This window comes from Cupressus sempervirens, chromosome 4 (genome assembly GCF_028749045.1).
Source record: "Cupressus sempervirens isolate cs-2001-9-10 chromosome 4, ASM2874904v1, whole genome shotgun sequence".
Classification (NCBI taxonomy): domain Eukaryota; kingdom Viridiplantae; phylum Streptophyta; class Pinopsida; order Cupressales; family Cupressaceae; genus Cupressus; species Cupressus sempervirens.
Window position 1 is genome coordinate 892,005,408 of NC_143121.1, and position 22,985 is coordinate 892,028,392.

At 35.2% G+C, this 22,985-nt stretch overlaps 1 protein-coding gene across 3 annotated transcripts in view; it reads right to left on the bottom strand.

Moving 5' to 3' along the window:
* The window catches only part of LOC149564269 (uncharacterized), a 69,459-nt gene extending 47,469 nt beyond the window's left edge, over nucleotides 1-21,990 (bottom strand). The window contains exon 1 of one of the 3 annotated variants that reach the window (XM_089827314.1): nucleotides 21,564-21,983. In XM_089827314.1, the coding sequence (XP_089683440.1) occupies nucleotides 21,564-21,810 (247 nt within the window). In that variant the 5' untranslated portion in view covers nucleotides 21,811-21,983. Of the gene's footprint in view, nucleotides 1-21,563 lie in introns of all 3 variants that reach the window. The other 2 variants (XM_089827315.1, XM_089827313.1) reach the window with 2 other exon arrangements.
* Nucleotides 21,991-22,985: the final 995 nt, after the last annotated feature.

Below are 22,985 nucleotides of genomic sequence, written 5' to 3' on the forward strand. Positions count from 1 at the left end.
GATTGTAGCTGCAATAGAGATCTTTATCTCTAGGTGTTAATACTGTTATGGTCACCTTTAGCTGAAAAGGACATTTATGATTAATTGTAATATTAGATATAAACATGTGTCATTTAACATGCGTTAAGGCATGGAAATATGAAGAGTTATATTTGAAAATAAAGAATCATGTTTTGGGAAACCAAAGAGACCTTTGGGTGTAAGGTGAAGAGTCTTTCTATGGTGTTATATATATATATATATATATATATATATATATATATATATATATATATATATATATATATATATATCGAGCGAAAGGCATTGTGCACTTCAACATTTTATGATCAATAAAAGTGATATTGTGGTTGTGTGGCTGGGTTTTCCCAAGATATTTTGTGTCTCTTGTTTTCCCAAGATATTTTGTGTCTCTTGCATCTTTTTTGTTTTTTTTTCCTTATTTGCTATCATCACCTTATTTCTAGGCTGAAATCTTAACATCCAAACCTTCCTTGCCACTATAGCTTTAATTGTTCTAATCTATAATTTCATTTTCAGAGAAACCTCTAGCAACAAATCTAGCCTTATGTTTCTCTATACTACCATCAGCAACATGTTATATTTTAAATAACCATTTAGAGGAACAAGTTTACCTTTTGGTCTTGGAACAACATCCAAAACATCATTATCAAGAATAGACTCATACTTGTCCATCATAACATCCATCCAAACTTGCTAATTAGAGGCTTCTTCAACACTAGAAGGTTTTGAAGCAATTATGTGACTCATTAATGCAACATAACCGACAAACTTTTTGAGGTCTCTTCCTTTCTCTAAAGGTACCATGAGGTGCTGTATAGTTTTCAGCTTCTTCCATAATGCTTCTAGCCCATAAATGCCTTTTCTTATTAACTAGAGTAGTACTAGGACCTGCTGGAAAATTAATGGGATAGAGTAAATAAGATGGACCATCATGAGTATCTGAATCTACAAACTCCCTTTGAATCTCTGAAGATGATTTTGGATCAGCCATAGCAACTTCTTGAGGATTTTCAACATTTTCTTCATCATTTCAGAATTTGAATCTTTGGATGATCCGTAGGCTAAAATTTCATCCAATGTGACATCCGTGCTGATTTCAATTTGTTTTTGTCCTAGAACATAAATTGTATATGCTTTTGATGAATCACTATAGCCAACAAAAACTCCTTTCTTTACTGAAGGTTCCAACTTTTCTTTAGGAATATGAATACATACTAAATTTTTTGAAATAGCTGATATCTGGCTTAATATTTGAGAGAGCCTCTTCAGGAGTTATATTGTCAATAACCTGATGAGGGCAACAATTTTGAATGTGAATTGTTGTCTTGCAAGCTTCAACCCATAGAAAAGTAGAACAAGTGAGATCATAAATCGTGGCTTTTTTTGTTTCAACAATTGTCTTATTCTTTCTTCAGCCACACCATTTTGTTGAGGATTGTAAGGGACACATAACTCCCTTTTAATCCTAGCTTCAACACAATAATTATGAAAGATTCCGGACACATAGTCTTCACCATTTTCTGATTGTAAAATCTTAACTCTTTTGCTGGACAAAATTTCAACAGAAGCTTTGAATTCTTTGAAACAAGACATCACTTCATCAAATTTCTTAGATTTAAGAAAATAGATCCAAAATTTTCTAGCATAGTCATCAATGAAGGAAATATAATACCAATAACCACTAAGAGATGCAACAGACATTGGACCACATAAATCTGAATGAATAAGCTCTACGATTTCTGTAGTTCTAGATTCACTATGAAAATTGCTCTTAATATTCTTACCTAGAGTGCACCACTTGCACTCTAGGTAAGACCTTCAACAACTTTTTCCATAGAGGTTAGAATCTTGTAATTTAAATGCCCAAACCTCTTCTGCCATAGTTCACTTGAATCAGACGAATTTAGAACAAGAGTACGAAGAGGACGAGTTGAAAGTTTGTAGAGGCTGTTGTACTGAACTCCAATCTCTTGTGTTGATTTAAAACCAGAAATCCTTTTCTATGCCAAAATTTCAACATCAACAAAAGCCACAGGATATCCTTTTTCCTCTAAGGCTGATATGGAAATCGGATTTCTTTTTATACCTGGAACAAATAACGCATGACTTAAATGGAGATGAATAGCAGAATCCAATTTAAAAGATGTAGAACCAACACCTTTAACTGGTAGCTAGCATCATCACCAATGATGACTTGCAAGTGAGAGTCTTTTTCCTTCAAATCAGAGAGGTGTTATTTGAATTCAGTAATGTGATGAGAAGCACCATTGTCAATTAACCATGTATCACTGTTTGCAGGATTATTACTGGAAAGTGCAGAAATAAAAGGAAACCCTTCAAAATTGATTGAAGACTCCATTCGAGGAGAAGGATTCTCCACATTTGCAACAACAACTCCATGAGAAGATTTTGGTCTCACATTGCAATATCTTGCAAAATGGTCAAATTTATCACATCTAAAACACTGAATGCAAGAGAGATCTCTTTTTTTTTCTTGAAATCAGGAGCAGATTCAAAACTCTTATCTCTGTAACTTTTGAAGCTTTCTTTCCTCCCTCTACCTTTTGAAGTATGAGCTGCAAGAATGTAATCATCTTAATGAAAATTTCTTCGATTGCCACAACCTACATTCTTCTTGAATGAAATCAGCCCTTAACCAATCAAACTTTGGATTCATCTCTTCCACTAATGTCTTGAATGAATGAGTCCCAGGAATGCGGAAGACCATTTATTGCCAACATAACAGGATCTTTGTCACCAAAGTTTTCATCAGTAGCAACAAGTTGATCTTTTAATTTTGTAATTTTCATGAAATAGGTGATCACATATTCTCTTCTTGACATTTTTTGTGCAGCAATTGGCGCATAGAGCAAGAGCCCTGCTGGTTTTGTTGAACTCATGTAAATTCTTTAGTTTGTTAAACATCTGCTTAGCTTATTCCAATTTAGAAATTACCGGAATCAGATGATCTTTGACAGAGTCTATCATAATCTTTTTGGCCATCACTTTGTTCTTCTTCCACTGAACTCTTTCTGTATCAACAGATGGTTCTGCAACATCAGAATTATAATAGTCTAACAAATCATTTTCTTTTAGAGCAATCAACACACTTGGTTTCCAAGAAGTAAAATTTGAAGACCCCTCTAACCTATCCTCAACTAAGATCAATCACCATCTTTTCAGGAAGAGAACACGGGCTGAAGAATGACTTCTAGTTGAAAATCAAATTACTTCAAGAACCTGGCTCTGATACCATGTTAAATTTCTAGACCAGAAGTTAGATACAAAAGCATAAATGCAACATGGACAAACAACACAATCAAATATCCTGGGAAAAACTCTCACAGTGAGGGAAAAACCCAGTCCACCAAAACTGACACTTCTTTTATTGATGTTCTCAAAAGAATCTAATACAATATCTCAGCTTAAACAAAACTCTGAGTTTTGTTGTCTCTTATGCTCTCAGTACATTATTACAAAAAAAGAATAATCTAGCTCTGCTACGCTCATATGATATATGAGCAAAACATCAAATAGACTATCTTATGACAGTCAACTTTATTATAGATAATACCATAAAAATGAAAGCTGATGCCATCAAAACACTATGACAGAATTTTCAATCATTATCTCTGCATACTTCTGGAGTAACCTCTGGAGTCTGAATATATGATCGGAAAAATAGAGAGCAATATTTGAAAGACTTGAATCAATAATACTTCAAGATATGGAAGAGCCAGCCACAGAAATGATAATCTTCAACCTCCATATGTCGTTCGAAGGGCATGGAACCTTCTTTGTTATTTTGCAAAAAACGGGAATGAGAATGTTTGATCAAAAACATGGAAATGTGAATGCTCGACCATACATATAACTGCTCTTACAAGAACTGACTGCCATAGCATCAACATTATAAACTGAATAAGCCACAAGCATAATAAAGTCACCGACCAGAACACAGGTGTTGAAGACGGACTCTCAAGCAGATGAAGAGGATATTGAGATGTCCACGAAGACTTAGGAAGAAGATGTCACCTCTTCTCAGGCATACAATATATGAATAAACCAGAAACACTTATTATAACATGCCATGAATAAAGAGATAGCAAAAGAAAATACTGAATTAAGAATGGACAAATTGGGGAACACCACGATTTTAGAACTGGCATGAGACAAGATCTGTCTTGCTGCTGCATCTGTATTCAAGATATCAAACTTAATTTTGAAGATAGCTAAAGTTCTCCTATAACAAAAGTTCAAGATTTTCTATTGTGACATTATTATGGACTATCCAACTCATTACCGAGCACACATATCTTTATAATATCAGTGTTCCACTTCCTTACGTCAAAGTGTAACACTGAAAAGAACATGCAAGAGGTATAGCTGGACCTGAAACCAAATCCAAAATTTAAGTGCAAACAAAATAAAATTATAAACAAACTACTAGGAATTAAAATTGTGGCTAAATATATCTTATAGAGGAATTCTCTCTCAAGGATGAAGCTACGTAGGTTCTGTTACCCCTTGACATAGCAACCTAGGGCAAATTGTACCTCCGAGCATTTATTGGTTTAGGTGGATGATTTTCACTTGAGTGCTTACCAAGTGCTTTTGCTTATTTAGGTGTAGATTTTTATTTTCAAAATTTGGAAGAGTGAAAATGAATTTGTAATGTCCCTGTCATAAAATAAATGTATTTAATTAAACCTTGTTAATGGGTCGATTGATTTAATGTATCTCAGACCCATTTTTATTTCGTTTCGTAGTTTGTTTCACCGTTGGCTATCTTTGTACACCCTTGGAAAGTTTCCCGATGAGTATTTAAGCACGGCTTGTAGGTAGTCTGTAGGCATGCTTTTTGGATTATTTTCTCTGTACTGCGAATTCTTGTTGGAGTTCTCTGTAATTTGCCATTTCGGAAGTGAAAGACCTTCTTTATTTGGCTTGTGCGGTTTCGGTGGGATTCAACCCTCACCCTATTCCATTGTTGCATGTAATACTACACTCGGATCTAGCAAATTAGAGCACCATCTTTTGGCACACATATATATATATATATATATAAAGGATTGTTTGCACTCAATCCTTTAATAGTGTCTGGATTTCATATAAATTTATGGTGTTTTGTGAATGAACAAGGGTGTCTTCTGTATTGGGCTTAGATACCTCACCAAGTGGCCTCCTGTGATTCCCGCGCTGTTCAATTCCTAGACCGTACAGCCTCATTCTCATCTTCCATTCTCTCGTACCTTCCTTGCACTCACCGTACACTTGCACATTGCACCATACGGCCTCCTTGTACAGCTTGAGTTTCTGCTTACCGTACAGCCTTCCAGTTCAATTGTATGGCCTCCTAGTCCAACCGTATGCCCGCCCTGCATATCGTACATCATCTGCCATATTGTTTGTCGTACATCACTGCCTTTGTACCACCGTATGGCTATCATATTCACCGTACTGTCCTCCATCTGCCAACCGTACGGCCATCCACCTGAGACATATACAGTGCCATCGTACACCCTTTCCTACTCACTGTACGGCCAGCCAGGCCTTCCTCGTGGCACGTGTAAATTGGATTCAATCATTCTCCTGTTACTAGGGGGTCAAAGGACATCGGAACATTACAAAATTTCTGTAAGAGCTTTGATTAAAAATTGGAAATGAGACCTAGTAACTTCATCAGTTTGGCAGCATATTATCACTAGATCGATCTTTGACAAAAAGATTTAATATAACTGCACAAGTGGGAAGCAAAAGATTGAAATAAATTGTGGAGAACATTAAAACATTATTCCACAATAGATGTTAATGGCATTAGTCTGAGCACCATCAAGAATGAATTAAAAAACCAAAATTTGTAGCTGGGAGGGGAAACAAATTTACAAAACCTTTTGCAAGATATGAGACAGAAAAAAATGCATTAATATAAAATTCATGCAAAAAGTGAGTCCTGAATACAATAAAACCTTTGAAATGGGATGTTGAGCCAAAACTTTAAAAGAATTACCAACTTCGAAGTGGGTAAATTTGTAGTTCACTGACTGTAATTTTTACCGAATAAATGCTTTAGCAGTAGGTTTGTAGAATTTGGTGTACCAAACATGCGACGATAAACTTTACTGGGGAAACATTAAATAAACAAATGAAGAATCGAAAAGTTCATCATACTAATATCTGAAGTTCGCAAAAGATTCTCATTCACTAGACTCATCCAAAAGACTTCCCTGACTTTCTTATATGCTCCTCTTTAGTTCAAATTTCAAGCAACATTGGTTTAAGTCTAATATTTTTTAAAATGGTTCAAAAATTGTGCTTTCACTGGGAAGGCTTTAGCCTAGACTTTGGAGAAGTGTGAAGCATTATTGATCATTAATTGAGTAAAAGATTGCAGCTGCAATAAAGATCTTTATCTCTCAAAATCTAGACGTTATTACCGTTATGGTCACCTTCAGCTGAAAATGACATTTATTGTAATATTAACTATAAATGACATGTGTCATTCACATGCGCTGAAGGAGTTGTAATTAATTATAGGAGTTATGGGAAACTGAAGAGACTTTCAATTGTCATGTGAAGGGTCTCTTTATTGGTTATATATTTCGCTTCAAGCGAAAGATTGTACACTTGAACATTTCATAATCAACAAAAGGATTTTTTCTTTGTGTTGATGGGTTTTCCTTTCAATCTCTAAGGGTTTTCCCAAGATAAATCTGTTGTATTCTTTGTATCTATTTTACCCTTCTGTATTGCTGTTTTTCAGTTACTTCCTGGGCTCAAAATGCCAGGTTTGATAACAGCAATGGAGGAAGTTCCTCTTCTTTTCTTCTAGTTCGTATTTCATATGAATTTGGATAAGTATAAATGTTATGGTTTGCTGTAATATTATGATGATTGTTCAGTTATTAAGCTCTTTCTCAGGTGTTTTCAGTCTTGTTCTCTTATCTATTTATGCCGGGTTGATGGCTTCATATGTTTTCTTCTATTTTCTTGCATGCTCTCTCGGATCTCTCTGTTTTGTAATACCATGCTGATTGAGTTGTGTGCATTTCAGAGGGAGTTTGATAACAACAATAGAGCAGGTGTTGTAGATTTGATGTTCAATTATTTTGGATATATCTTACCTTAGCATCTGATGTCTTTCTCGATCGTTGGGCTTCATTATGTTTTGGATATTGATGATCTAACCTTGGCAGTATCGCTTTCATTCCTTTTGTGATTGGGGTCTCCCCTATGCATGCTTTCTATGAGCATTGCATATGTTCTTTCGTCATCTAGATTTAATCTGTTATATTGTATATTTCATGCCGCCGTTGTGATTTTCTTCTAATTAGATGTTCTATTATTATTATGCTTCTCACTATTGCTCTTTCTTTCAAGTCAAGATCTTTATATTTTAATTTTTCAGGAGAGTGGCGAGTCTCCATATTTTGTTTATTTCACGTGTCATCAATATCAGGCATCTGTGTTAAGCTTGTGGGGTCCAATACCTCTTTCTTCATAACAACGAAACCACCTCAAAAGGATGAAGCATAAGAAAAGAGAGAAGGCGGGATTTCTACCAAAATTCAAATACTTCATTTTCATCTAGAGCCTATACAAGGGAATTTTAGAGAGAAAAAATCACGTCAAATGGGTGGAGCCTTGTTTTTGCCAGCTACTTTATCATTGCATAATCGTCGCTCATCTTAACCGGTTGCCAATGTGGACATCCAATGTAGCTCCCTTTGTAACTGCTAAAGTTCTCACCAATCATGACGTTGGGATTATTATGATTCTTGTGTCGATTAAAGATGAACGTTTGTATGCTTTGCAATGTCACTCTAAAGGTCACCTGTTGGGCATTTTTGTGGAAGACAAGATCACCATTAAGCTCCCAGCATCATAACGGCTTCGTGCGTGTGTAAAGTTTTGTTGGTTAACTGTTTGTATTCCTCCTTTGATTGGTTTTATCTTTACTCTTAATGGCCATAGGGTTGAGAAACAAACTATTACCAGCAGATTGGATTAGTGCAATCTGATGTCACTAATCCCTGAATTGAAGGGTACAACTCCCCTATATGCAAGATGTACAATGAATTATGTTTTTAATTGATCAGAGGGCGGGGGTACGCTCTTAACCTAAGAGCAGAAGAGGGTTTAACCAAGTTACTCATAACTATAAGCAACTCAAGCATGTTTAGGATTTACAACTAACACTACTCCTACACCTAGATGCATCTAAAACTACAAAATGCAAGGGGATGTAATGGAAACTGAGCATTCATGGCCCTAAGTGGCTCTTAGACCAGTCAAAGTTGCCCAGTAACAACTTTCTATCTCACTTCAACTCTGGCTTCACAATACACATGTAGGATACAATGCAGCCCAAGAAAAGAGCTGAAATGCACATGATAACACTCAGATTGCTTGAGCTGTTAACACTTACCAACTCTTTGAGTAGCTAGCCATTAACTGTTTCACATGCGCTTGTCGTACTATTCCTGGAAACTAATCTACATGCAAAGTTAGCTCGGCAAACAAGAGACAATGAAAGGAAAACATATAACTACACATCATCAGATCCCTCCCTACAACTTTTTGATTCTCATTCAATAGTCTTAGCTACAAGGGGAAAGATTGCAGAACAAATTGCCGATCTTATTTACTTCTAAAAAAAGTTACATTTATAGGCCCCCCTTTAGGGTTCTTGGCCAGCTACATATTCAGTTACTGCATTGTCAATGCACTTAAATCATAGGACAGGCCATATTCATTAGTTACAATTCTGAATTTCAGAGATAGAGGGAGAAAGACTGTCAAATTTCCATTTGCAGGCACTAATAATCATTTTAATAACGTCATAGGCGTGTGGTTTTAACATTTTGACGTTCCTACGAACACTTGACATCTACCCAAGCCTCTGCAATCTCTAGTTACTATGGAATTTCCTCAGAAAATGGCTCATATTCCTCTTTGGCTCTGCAAAAGACCTTTGGCGCCATTTCTAGCTTTTCATATTCCAACGGCTACATGATCTTTAAATTCGGAGTGTCGATCTAGCTCATATCAAATCAACAGTTGAGATTAAAACATCTTATTTTAACTGACCGGTGCGTTGCCTTTTCTCTTATGAAGAATGAACGGTCAATATTTAATATTTAGATGAAATGATACTATTGATATTCCCATCTCTACCTTAATGAAATCGATGGTCACCACTTATCCGTGGCTTTTAACTTTCGAGCCTCTAGATGTAGCAAGAACATGGGAGCCACACGATTTGCAAGCCCTTTTAAAGCCTTTTATTTCCTTTCAATCTGGGTCCACCCTCCAGCTAGATGCCTCATGGATGACAGATGACACTCCTCAATTTGTCCATATTATTTGATTAGGGCATCACCCGCTATGTGGGACGTTCGGAGTGGATGATGACTTTTACTTTTCGTCCATAAGACTTTATTCTCCATCATTGATTTTCCCACAATCAACAATTACAATCATACGGTCTCTTTACTTCTATAATTTGAATCTACAACTGTCGTTTACAAGTCAATTTTGATCCTTTTAATTTTTTGGCCCAAAATGGATTTGAGTGTGGACAAGTGTCATTATCTTGGAGACTTTCTCCAAAACTTTTTATCCTTCAACATTTAAGCCTGAAACACAACTAGGGCCATTCGATCTTTGTTGATCAAGCAGTGTGGAACACTTGTTAAGGATGTCGATGCCATAATAGATGTTATGTCAAGTATGCTACATGTCCTCTTTCCGAAGAATATGTGAATACAAGACAATTTTTGCCCAAAATCGGCCCGAAATATGATTAGGGCCATTCAATCTTTGCTTTGTTGGACGATTAGGATGAATTGATGATTTGGGCCCACAACTTACTAGGTGGAAGGAGATCTACAGCTCTCGTTGTCTCATGGAACCTAACTGGCACGCATCTTTTGCTTACAAGACAACGGGGATCGTTTGATCAAAACGAACATTAATCCGAGCTTACAAGCATCTTGCAGGGCCCTTGACTTTTCAATCTCGATTCTAATCCATCGATCTTCATACATCTAACAATCCAGATCACCTCTTCGAACAAATTGACTTTTCTGCCTTCGCTACGTAGATATGAAGATCAAATCTACGTCGTTGATTTAGTTCTTCATACAAAAATCAGAATTGACCAAAGGATTAGAATATGTGAACGCAATACATAGACGCATAATAAAATCCAAGCTAAGAGCAAGACAAGACTCTTGCAAGTTACAAATATTCACAACGGCAAGTAAATAAATAACTCAATGACACATGGAAAGAAAATGCCAAATAACGATAAGCAAGAAACTACGCATGCATAAGCAAAGGAGAAGGATAATGGACAAGATTGATCCTTTTTCACTACATTTATTTGTGAAGGCTCTTTAACTGAAATACTTATAATCCATTTCCTTACTTGAACCAACAATTGCACCTGAGCTTATGCATGTTCGGCCCCAGCTGAAGAAGGGAGGGGAATCATAAATAGAGGTCCAATAGACTACAACTCCCTCGATTATTCCTCTTTCCACTTTCGTGCCATGTCGCTACATGGTTCATCGCCAAACTCAGATATAATTTTGCACACTCAATACAAATTGATACTCAACAAAAGAAAACCAATCAATATTTACATACCATCCAGATTGGGAGAGCACGCAAAAATAGATACTTCATGCAAAAACAAAAATCATTTCAAGAACCTCCGCTACAAGACAGCACACGATACTTCACCACTAATGGAAAGTCCAACTTCTAATGGACTGTCATTACAAAATGGAATAGAAAACATCACAATACAAGAATGATAAAATCACCTCAATAACTATCAACACTTCTCAAATGCTAACAGATCTGATGGACGTTAAAAATGAATTCGACTCAATAGTAATAGCACAGTTCAATCGACAAAGAGAAGAGGCATTGTTTGAATCGAATATCCTTGCAACTATCTAGAAATAGAATTCACAGATACCAACAAGATTTATGACACCGGTTAATATTGCCAAATATCAAATCTGAAGCTCCCATATATTCTGGTGTTGAGTCGATTCAAAGATAATGTTTGAGTAGACTGAAATAATTAGCCAATATCCAAATTCGCCTAGGATTAAATAGGTGCAGCTATGCTTGAGGAAGAACCGAACAATTGCAATACAAAGAGGGATCTTATTCATTGCTATAGAGTCGTAACTGAAAAGGTTTGATCTATGATTCTGAAGGTTCTCAAATTTCTCAAATCCATTGTATATGGGCCTACGCATTTGGTGTCAGCAAAGCCACAAACAAAATTATGTTGAACCAAAATATAGTACGATTCTAACAACATTGTCGAGCTAAACACACCACACAATATACTTGCACAATAAGACTTGGCGAAGACAGATGAGGTAAGAAGCAAATTCATCATTTTATTTGATCAAGCATCAAACTAGTCATGCCAAGTATACACTAAAAATGTGGCACCATAACTTTTGAGGATGATAAGTGCAAATTGTAGCCGCCCTTGCCCAAATATAACAATGAAGTTATATTTAGATTAAAAAACACAAAGCCATCTCCTATCATATTGATGCCATGATGAGAATAAACATATGAAAGGAAACTAAATCAAAGGAAGTTGTCATTTTATTTCTTCACATTGATGCAAATAATGAATATACACTCTTCTATAGCAAGCTTGCAAATGGAGAGGCAACAAGAAACAAATCTATTCGTTGCTTCACAAAATTAACATAACAAGGAGTCTACAATATATCACAACAAATCCATGTACTAGAGAAAAGAGACTACCTTAATTGCTATCATCAAAACTAGGCTTTGATACTATGTTAAGATTTCAGCCAAAAATAAGGTGAGAACAACGAATAAGGAAAAAATCAAAAAAGATGCAAGAGACAGAGAAATATCCTGGGAAAACCCTTCTAGAATGAAGGGAAATACCTAGCCAGACAACCAAAATATCATTTTTATTGATCTTAAAATGTTGAAGTGCACAATACCTATTGCTTGATGGGATATATATATAACCCATAAGGAGCCTCTTCGCCTTACAACTGAAGGTCTCTTCGATTTCCCAAAATATAAATCTTTATTTTCAAATACAACTCTTCAAATCTCTATGCCTCAATGCATGTTGAATGACACGTCTTTATATTTGATATTACAATTTATCATAAATGTCATTTCAATTGTAGGTGACCATAGCAGTATTAATGCCCAGAGATAAAGATCTCTATCGCAGCTACAATCTCCAACCTTAAAAACTTCAACAAAGGGATGTTAAAATGGCATTTTTGAATGGAGTCATTGATGAGGGAGTTTGTAATGTCCCCTGCTGGGACTTCAATGTAATATTTCTCTATTTACTTCTGGCAGGATTATCTCCTCTATTCTCCTCATTTTTGAATGATGCCTTCCCAAAGTTTTATTATTCTATATATACCCTTCCATTCTAAGAGTCGTGTCTTTTCATACGAATTATCTATTATATTGATTATATAATTATACTAATAGTAACATATATTATATGTAATATGTATCAATTATATAACATAACATTTATTTATTAGTATAATTATTAATTATATTACTAATATTATTTTTAATACTATTGCATGATATATTTACCTTATATAATATTTAATTCTCATATTTCAATACTTATATATTATGCAATGATTATAGGAAATTAAAAATATTAACATCATTAATAATTTATTTATTTATTTTGAGAGGGATATCACAATCCCCTCTCAGATTTTGCTTGTCCACAAGCAAAAATCATTTATACACGACTTTTGTAGAAGCATCATACGAAGCATATAACTAGATGCAAGAAGATTTTAGTATAATGCATGAAAACACAGAGCATACACAAAGTAGACATATGAATGCATGAAAACACGAAGCAGACACATGAAAACATGAAGTAGACACATGAATGCATGAAAACACAAAGCCAACATGGTGTAAACATATAATACAGCCTTACAGTTCACTAAAGTCAAGAAGACAATTTATAAATTTTACTTCTTCAATAGAATCCTACAACCACAAGTGATCATTAGTATATATGTATGTATAAGTTTCAAGAAAATGTGAGTCAAGATAATTTAATCCAAGCCAATCCCATACTTCCACATGAGGTGGCTTATTTAGGGGGACACTTGTTTTGTTTTGTACATATTATCATTCTTTAGTCGAGAAGAGCACTTGGGATCATTTTGCTTGGGCACCAAACTCAACAGTCTTCCTCAATGTTTCTATGGATCCAAGCCCATGATCCCATCTTGGAATGACCTCAAGGCAACTTGATCCCATCTTGGTCAAACCTAAAGGCAACTATAGGGACGTTGATCCTACCCATCTCTAAATAACCGATTTGTTAGACTAGCCTGAATACACCTTTGTTCTCTTTTCTAAGGCTACCTTTATAGGTAAGTAATAATCTGTATGTGAATTAAAAAGGTCAAGTTACTCTGATTATAACTATGGTCTAGAAGGATCATTAAGATTCAATTGGTCACTTTGACACCAAACTCAACAGTCTTCCTCAAGGTTTTTGTGGATCCAAGCCCTTAATCCCATCTTGGAATAACCTCAAGGCAACTTGATCCCATCTTGGTTAATTCTCAAGGCATCTTACAGGAACGCTGATCCTTACCCCTCTTAGAATGACCAATTGGTTGGAATTATACAGGCCTTACCCATATTGCATCCCTACTCTTTTCTTCTAGCTTAGATTTTATAATGGGATTGAGCATAGATATTATTTAAATAAATTGATTAATAAATAACATACTTACCTCAAAGATGCATAAAGCCTGATTCAAGTGATACAGTATCCTTCCTTCTATATTGGTTATGTATTTTATGTCTGATGTTCTGGTCTTAATCTTTTGGTTGCAATATCCAATCAGAGTCTGATAATGATAACACCAAATAGAGTACTGTAGCATCTTTTGCATCAATCTCTCAAACTCTTGAATATGGATGTTCAAGCCACAACAATTTCTTTCCCATTATTAATTATTAGAAGTACCTGGTCTAGTTCGAGTGGTTAAGATAAGACAACAATCATCTTCACATGATAACTTCATGCTAGAGTTGAAAAAATACATCTAATACACAAGCTCCAAGTGGATGCACCAGCAATTTACAAACAATGAATTCTGACCTCCCAGATGTGCACACTCAACAAGGGAAATCTTGAACATATATTTACGAGAACACCAAGTTTCCTGTCTAACTCTAGGTAGGGAGATATTTGTTGGAAGGAACAAACTTTGTTCAGGTGTACAACCACACACTACAATCAGAAAGCATGACATAGACCCATGTCTTAAATACCTCAAATAACCTTGAATGATTCACACCTTTTCTCACATCCTTGACAAAGGATATAGTTGGGCTCACATCCTTTACAAAGGATATAATTGGGCCCCTCTGTTATAATATCTTCCCACGGTATGCCTTGGTAATGAAAAAGAAATCAAATTTGAACCTTTAATGTTTTGACCATTTAATCCCCAGGTAGTTCACAGTCCAGTGATATGTAGTTTTCATTTTATTACTTATCACCACTCTCTGCAAGGGATATATCACATCATTTTGTTTCTGCTTTTTACTCCCTGTTATCTTATTATGAGGGGGGTCAAATTTATCCATTAGGAGCCAACATTAAGACATTTGACCTTCATGGTACAATCTGATCATATATGTCTCATCCATAAGTCCCAACAAATGAAATGATTGATTTTGTCAGCATCGTTATCTACTCATAAAAGATATAAGTGTTTCCAATGGCTGAGTTGCAATAAGGACTGCTGGGGCACTCTTTGGGTCCCAGATCATCGCAGACTATACAGTAAGAGATGCAGGATAAAGGAAACATGGAAGGAGATTAAATAACTGCTCAAGGTCATCTTATCCTTTGGTTAAGCCTCACCCAGATATATGCATATAGAAACTCCTGTCCGCAGAAGTAGTGATAAACTTTGTCATTTACTGAAAACATTATTTGGAATCTCTTTTAGCCGTCACTTTTTCTTAACCTATGGAAAATATACATTTTGTGTAATAACTTGAGATCCTGTTTCAAATTGAAACTGCTTTATCTAATTTAAACAGTCATGAATACCCTTCTTGTATTATTTCCATCAAGTTGCCTTTTCTTCATCTGTAATTTCTAAGCATTAACTCTGCAGAAGATATTGGACACAACACAAGGCATCCATGATTACACTGGACTCAGCAACCAAGGCTTGCAAACCAAATATTGCACTGTGGCAAATGCTTACTCTCACAAATCTACAAAGAAACTGTTTAAACCAATCCGATCTAAAGTTGTTGTAAATATTAGAGTCTTGAGATAGCTCGTAACAATGCACAGAAGCCGTCCTCCTTCCTAAAATCTCCATGGCAACACTGTTAGCATTTTCTACACATTAGCGGATTACACCCAGAATTTGACAAACCTCTGAGGATCATCTATATCATTATGACAAATATAAACAACATTATGACAAATATAAGATATTAATCGATGTTCAGCATTGTTAATTAAAATATCCTAAAAGAACTATTGCAGGTAGTGCTGAAGATGAATGGTCTGGCGATCAACTTAATATTTGCTCCCAAGATGAATATCGTTTCATATTATGAACAGAGGAATTATACGCTTGATATAATCGCGAAACATTTCCACAACAACTATACAGAGATAAATATATATTTCTTTCTCACGAGTCTGTTTAACTCTACTGAAACTTATAAGGTTATCGATTCCACTGAATAATAGGCAGAGTTCGGCTAAATGTTGGAGTTTTTTTTTTGGGGGGGGATATGATGAAAATATCCGCCTTAACAAGATACCGTAGCAAAAAATAATGGAGCTCCAGCGCTATTCAAACAATTTAATAACAATATCACCAGAATGTAAGAGGAAGACCAGACAATATTAGGGGCAATGATCAAGAGAACTGTAAATTTTTTCCAATATTTTATTTCCGGAAGAATTCTGACCCCTTAAAGCTCTAATAAATCTTCCATTATCTTTTCTTAAAGCCTATTCAGATTATCAATTTTCACTTCTGTAGCTTATCAAAACACATAGGCTAGCAAGATTTTTATCTCTCCGTAATTGGTTTTATTTTTTTATTTTTGCATTAAATCCACAGGATGGCAAGATCTATGCTCTGATACAATTTGTAATGTCCCCTGCTGGGACTTTAATGTAATATTTCTCTATTTATTTCTTACACGATTATTTCCTCTATTTTCCTCCTTTCTGAATGATACCTTCCCAAAGTTTTTTTATTCTATATATACCCTTCCACTCCAAGAATCGTGTCTTTTCATAAGAATTATATATTATATTGATTATATAATAAATTAATAATATTAAGAATAACATATATTATATGTAGATTATATCAATAATATAAGTTTAATTATATTAATTATATAACATAACATTTATTTATTTATATAATTATTAATTATATTAATAATATTATTTTTAATACTATTGCGCAATATATTTACCTTATATAATATTTAATTCTCATATTTTACTACCATTATATTATGCAATGATTATAGGAAATTAAAACTATAACATCATTTATATTGTATTTATTTATTTTGAGAGGGATATCACAGAGTCTATGTTGAACAAGCTGACAGATTTGTAATTCATGACAAAGAACCACATTTGTATGCAAGCTGAAAAAGGCATTGTATGGCCTCAAGCAATCTCTTAGAGCACAGTATGAAAGACTTAAAAACTTTCTCCTCACTTTGGGTTTCGGAAAGAATGATGCTGATCCAAAATTGTATTTTCAAATGAATGGTAACAAAGTGTTGCTGCTAATGCTTTATGTTGATAATTTATTTCTGACTGGTGATGATGATCTGATTGTTAAGTACAAGAAGAAACCTACTTCAGAATTTGAAATGAAAGATCTTGAACTATTGCATTATTTCCTTGGGCTTGAGGTATGGCAAAATTCAAATAGTATTATTTTTAGTCAAGGTAAATATGCTATAGATATATTGAAAAGATTTGGAATGCTAGATTGTATATACATGGTTACTCCAGTGGAAGCAAATCTGGAAAATTACATGAGGATGCAGTTGTTTCAGATTTGATTGATCCTACAATGTATAGACAACTAATTGGTTCCTTAATGTATTTAGTTAACACAGGACCTGATATTTGTTATGCGGTAAATTCAATGAGTCAATTTATGTGTGAACCAAGGTAGATTCATTTGGTTGCAGCCAAACATTTTTTGATATATATTCGCAACACAATTGGATGTGATTTGAAACTTTCATCTGATGTTGAGCTACGTTTAAAAGGCTTTTCTGATTCAGATTGGGCAGGATGTGTACCTGACAGAAAAAGTACTTCAGGTTGTTGCTTCAGAATGGGTTCAGCTATGATCTCCTCGTATAGCAGGAAGCAAACTTGTGTAGCCCAAAATAATATTGCAGCAAAGTATGTTGCAGCATGTATGACTACAAAAGAAGTTGTGGGGCTTCGCAAATTATTGGCTGGTTTATTTGATCAACTTACTGAACCTACTATGATTATGTATGAGAATCAGAGTTCTATAAAGCTTTCAATCGATCCAGTTTTTCATGACAGGTCTAAACATGTGGACATTAAATATTATTATCTCAGGGATATGGTTCAAAGAAAGGCTATTGAACATAAATATATTTCTACTGGAGAGCAGATTGTTGACATTCGCACCAAGCCTCTTCCTAGAGTGAAGTTTGTTACTTCTGGGACGAGCTTGGCATTGGGGAGAATGGTGTTCTTGCTGAGAGAGAGTCTCAGCTCTACTGATCCATTTCATAAAGAGTTATTTTCTGCAAAAGAAATTCAAGGTGAGATCCATCATTCCATCCTCTGCAAGTAAGCATGATGGAAGAGCATTCTTCTTTAGGAGAACTAGGAGAAATTTGAGGCTAAAGCCCTCATTCCACCACTGCAAGTAAGCATGGTGAATCCTCCCTTTGTGAGTAGGCGTGGTGGAAGTGCAATCTTCTCTGAGAGAAGATTGAGGTGCAAGCCCTCATTTTCAAGCATGGTGAATCCACCCTCTGAGAATATGCATGGTGGAGGTTATGTGCATGACACATTACTTTATCTCTATTCTTCACCCTCTAGGAGTAGCTATGGTGAATATTTCTATTATATATATATAAGAGATCAAGTTTGTTTATTGTTATGTTGAGATAACAATTTGATCGTTGTTATGATGAGATTAATTTTGACATTATTGTTAGTTGCAGTGATTTGCACTTGTCATTAAAGGAAACTCCGAAGATCTCTCTCTTGCTAAGAGGGAGTGTTGAATACTGATGTAGCAGAAAAACAGATCTTGTCTCATGTCAGTTCTAAATTCTTGGTGCTACCCAAATCATCTATTCTTATCTCAGCATTTCCCGTTGCTATCTCTTCATCCATGGTGTTTTATAATAAGTGTTGCTGATTTGTTCATATATTCTATGCCTGAGAAGAGGCAACGTCTTCTTCCTAACTCTTCGTGGACTTCTCAATATCCTCTTCATCTGTTTGAGAGTCCGTCTTCGACACCTGTGTTTTGGTTGGTGACTTTATTATGCTCGTGGCATATTATCTATTTAACATTTTTCAGTTTATAACATTGATGCCGTGGCAGCCATTTCTTGTAATGGCAGTTATGCATATGGTCGAACATTCACATTGCCATTTTTTTGATCAAAAGTTTGCATTCCTGTTTTTGAAAACAAAAAAAGGTTCCAGACCCTTCAAACGGCATATGGAGTTTGAAGGTTTTTGTTTCTGTAGCTGGATCTAAGTTTTCTTGAAGTATTACCAATTCAAGTCTTTCAAATATTGTTTCTCTATTTTTCTGATCATATATTCAGAGGTTACTCCTGAAGTATGCAGAGATAATGATCGATAGATTTTGTCACAGTGTGTTGATGGCATCCGCATTCATTTTTATGTTATTCTCTGCAATAAAGTTTGACTGTCATAAGATATTGTATTTGAAGTTTTGCTCATATATCATATGAGTGTAGCAGAGCTAGATTATTCTCTTTTTTTGTAATGATCTACTGAGAGCATAAGAGACTACAAAACTCAGAGTTTTGTTTAAGCTGAGATATTGTATTGGATCCTATTGAGAACATCAATAGAATAAGTGTCAGTTTTTGTGGGCTGGATTGTTTCCCTCGCTGTGGAGGGTTTTTCCCCTGATTCTGTTGTATGATCATGTTGTATTTATGCTTTTCTATCTAACTTCTGGTCTGAAAATTTAACATGATAGTCATCCCTTCAGCATAATTATGCAGAAGAAAATTTATTTTCAACTCTTTGTAGATTCCGGTGGATGAATGGTGTATCTTAAGGCAGAAGAGGATGTTCTTTAATATGGATGATCCAGCTGAATTGTTTGCCTTTTGTATTAAACTTCTCTATAGACCAGACCTTTGGAGTGAAATTACAAATACAAAATTGAAGCACAATCCATCAGATAACTGTATGCTGCTTCTGGATTCGATTGCATGAGTGTCTTACTGCTTTTGCATCAATGTTTCAGATCACCCTCTGTGATCCATTATAAAGATGAAAGAGAGCATAAGGAGAAAAATTCTAATAATACATCACGGAGGATGATCTGAAATATACTGCAAAAACACTCAGAAGCAGCATACACTTGAAGCTAAATGTTGAGAATATTGCATACACAATGGTTAGTGAGTGATAATACTAAATATACGTTAGTCAGTTGATTGATATTGTTGAGTAGAGTGTTTTATGAGATGAAAGGTAGTTGTTTATGGGAAATGGTGAGGTTTTATGGAAACAGCTTTATTCAGTGTAAAATCAATAAACTAATCCTGTGAAAATAATGTTACATTGTTTTATCTTCTTCAATCATGGTATAATTGTTGCTTCCTATGCATTTACCATTTCAAGGTGGCTGTATTATCAGAGCATGTTACAATGAAAATGAAAGAGAGGTGAAGGCAGAGGATTTCCACACAAAGGCACTGATATGTTTTCTCTTTGCTGATATGCCCATGCAGTATGAAGCCCGAGAGGTTTAAAGATTGAAGCGTAGCCCTTTTACTAAGATTTTATGGTCTGCTCACCATTGTGGGCTGTCATGATCTGCATTGCTTCTTCTTCTAAGACCCAGACAGATGATATTTTGGATTACTATTTTATTTATTAGTTTAATTGTTCCATAAAAGCTTTACTCAATGCAGATCTGATTTGTTTCTGAAACAAACTTGAGTTTTCCCCTTTGGAGGTGAATTTACAATAACGGAAAAATGATGAATTGATAATTAAAAAGTTCCCTGAAGTATTTCACAGAGTGAACACCAAATCGAGGCAACAAATGGTAAAAGTAAATTTAGGTGGATTACTGGTGAAAACATTATTCAAGTTCCTGTTACTTTTTCTGTAATATTAAGATGTTTTTATAACGCAGGCTGTTTAGTATGAGATACAAACAGATGTGCAGCAAGTGTTGAGGCATTTTCTTTGTAAGTTTAGGGTCATGATGCTAAATCTCCATATTAATATATAAATACTAAATAGGGCATAATAAATTTGTTCAGCAAATTTTCATTTGCTTATGAGTAGCAAAGTTAGTGTGCATGCAACTTTCAAAGTTGTGACTGCTAACGTTTTACAGGTTCCAGGCTTCATACAGTAATTTTTCATGGTGTCACTCAAAAGTTTACACATTCCCCATGGAATAGTAGTTTTGCGATTTATTTTTTATTTTTAAGCAAACATAGGCATATAACCAATCAAATTATGGGTTTTCGCAGCTTTCAGCTCTTTTGGTGCTGTTAGTTTTACATTTTTTAATCCTTCTTTTAATTATCTTACCAAACTATTTTTTTTCTTATAATGGAATCTAAGAGCCTTGGTAATTGAATTTATAATGGCCAGACTAGACACCCATGTTTTTGGTGATTTTCATGTTGCATCCAATGGACAGAAGCAATGGTATCTAAGAGGAGGTTGGAGGTCTCCTCTTTCCTCAATATTTCTCTTCTTAACCAGTTCTCATCCTTTGGATAATATTCTTGTGAACATTTCCAAACCTGAATCTTTCCAAACAACACGTTTATACATTTTTGTTTACAGAACAAAACATTAACATTAGTAAGTTCTTTTCATATAGTTCTAGCAGCCTCTTTCATTAATTAGAAAGCTGGTGCAAATAATTCAAGTTTGAAACACTGCAACAGTTTCGACTAGAAATTGAAATGAGAACAGGTTTAGACGAATTTGAAGAAAGAGACAGGTTGAGAAATCTGAATGCTAAGCCGAAGAGTAAAAAATGGAATTTGCATTAAAGAAAATAGAAGAACTTTCAAATTCGGCGGAACGTTTAAGAATCTCAAGTACAAGGAGTTATTTTTTTAAAGTAGAATTTGTAAATTCTTCAAACCAAATGCAAGAAGGAGAAGAATAAATGAGAAAAATAATATTATACCGAGAGAAAGGGCGCTGCAAGTTCTTGTGTTGACGGAAAGGTGAGATACAAGTTTAGCAGCAGCAACAGCATTGTGCAACGGTATCATTGACTTGACGCATCTTCTTCTAGAAATTGCCGTTTCACCGCCATTTCTTGCAGTAAAAGAAAAAGGTCTGCTGCGATTGGTACCTTCTGCAGATCTAAATGAGTTTCCAGCTGAATGGAACGCGGACCTAAGAGTCCTTGACGCTGCTCGAGATGCCATGCTACAGGTTTAGGATTTTCTGAGGTTTAAGCGTTTCACAGTCACGGCTGTTCAGGATTTTAAGGGGTTTTAGAACGGTTCATGCCTCTTCCTAATGTAACCCCACGACTCTCTCTTAAGAACACACAAAGAGGAAAAAATGATCAAAAAGTATAATTTTCTTAAAATAGAATGACGATTTGGGTAAATCGTTCAATTAAGTAGTATCAAAGTATGATACATCAGTTGCATTTTTTAAAATTGTCTTATTAGCAAACATGAACAATGTACATGAAAAATATGACAATTATTAGAAAACAAAGTTATATCTGCAAAAAAACAGGCATGCAAACAGTCACATGTCAGATGAAAGATCAATAAAATATCATGACTTTATCTCAGCACCTCTAATAAGACACATCATCAAGGCACTAGAAGTACATAATAGTGAAAAAAAAAAATCATTATTTGCAGACCAGACATGTTGCCAGTTGTGTGTAATAGTGTTGAGTTTGTTCAGTTCTGCCTAGGAGCAACTGTTGTACTAGTCGGATAAGAAAGCGTGAAATTTTGCAGCGGTAATTTAGGAGTGGATCTTGTCTGACGATGTGTGTCAGTGAGAATTAGGGTGTCTGAGTGTCAGAGCCAAGGGTCAAGTGTACCTAGTACCAGTGTGGTGAGATGCATAGAGCGGATACGTGGTAAGACTAGTAAAGAACAAGTCTTAGGTGAGTGACGGCTATAAGTAAGTGGATATCATGAGAATGGAACAAGGTGAGGTGGAGAGAAGAACGTGGCTAGTGGATATATTGAGAAGTTGCAAGAAGTGTGCAAGTGGAAGTATATCAGGTTGACCAGATCAATCGCAACAAGAGAGTGATGCTAGCCAAGGAAGGTAGATGAGGCAAGGGCAAAGAGCAAAGCATGTTTGGCGAACCTTTGAGGAACTGGTGTATTAGTTGGAACTACAAGTGTTAATTCTAGAGTCAGGTGAAGTAAGTCATGCAGGACAAGGGTTAGTGCTATAAGAATTTGCCTTAGGGAAAAATTCACCCAAGATCAAGGAACTCAAGCACAAGTACAGAATGGACCAATAGAGTATGATCAGAATAACAATATGATATTCAATTGATGTCCAAGTACACTAGGAGTGCCTGTATATAAAGGCCTCTGGAATGCCTAGAAGTTAGCAACAT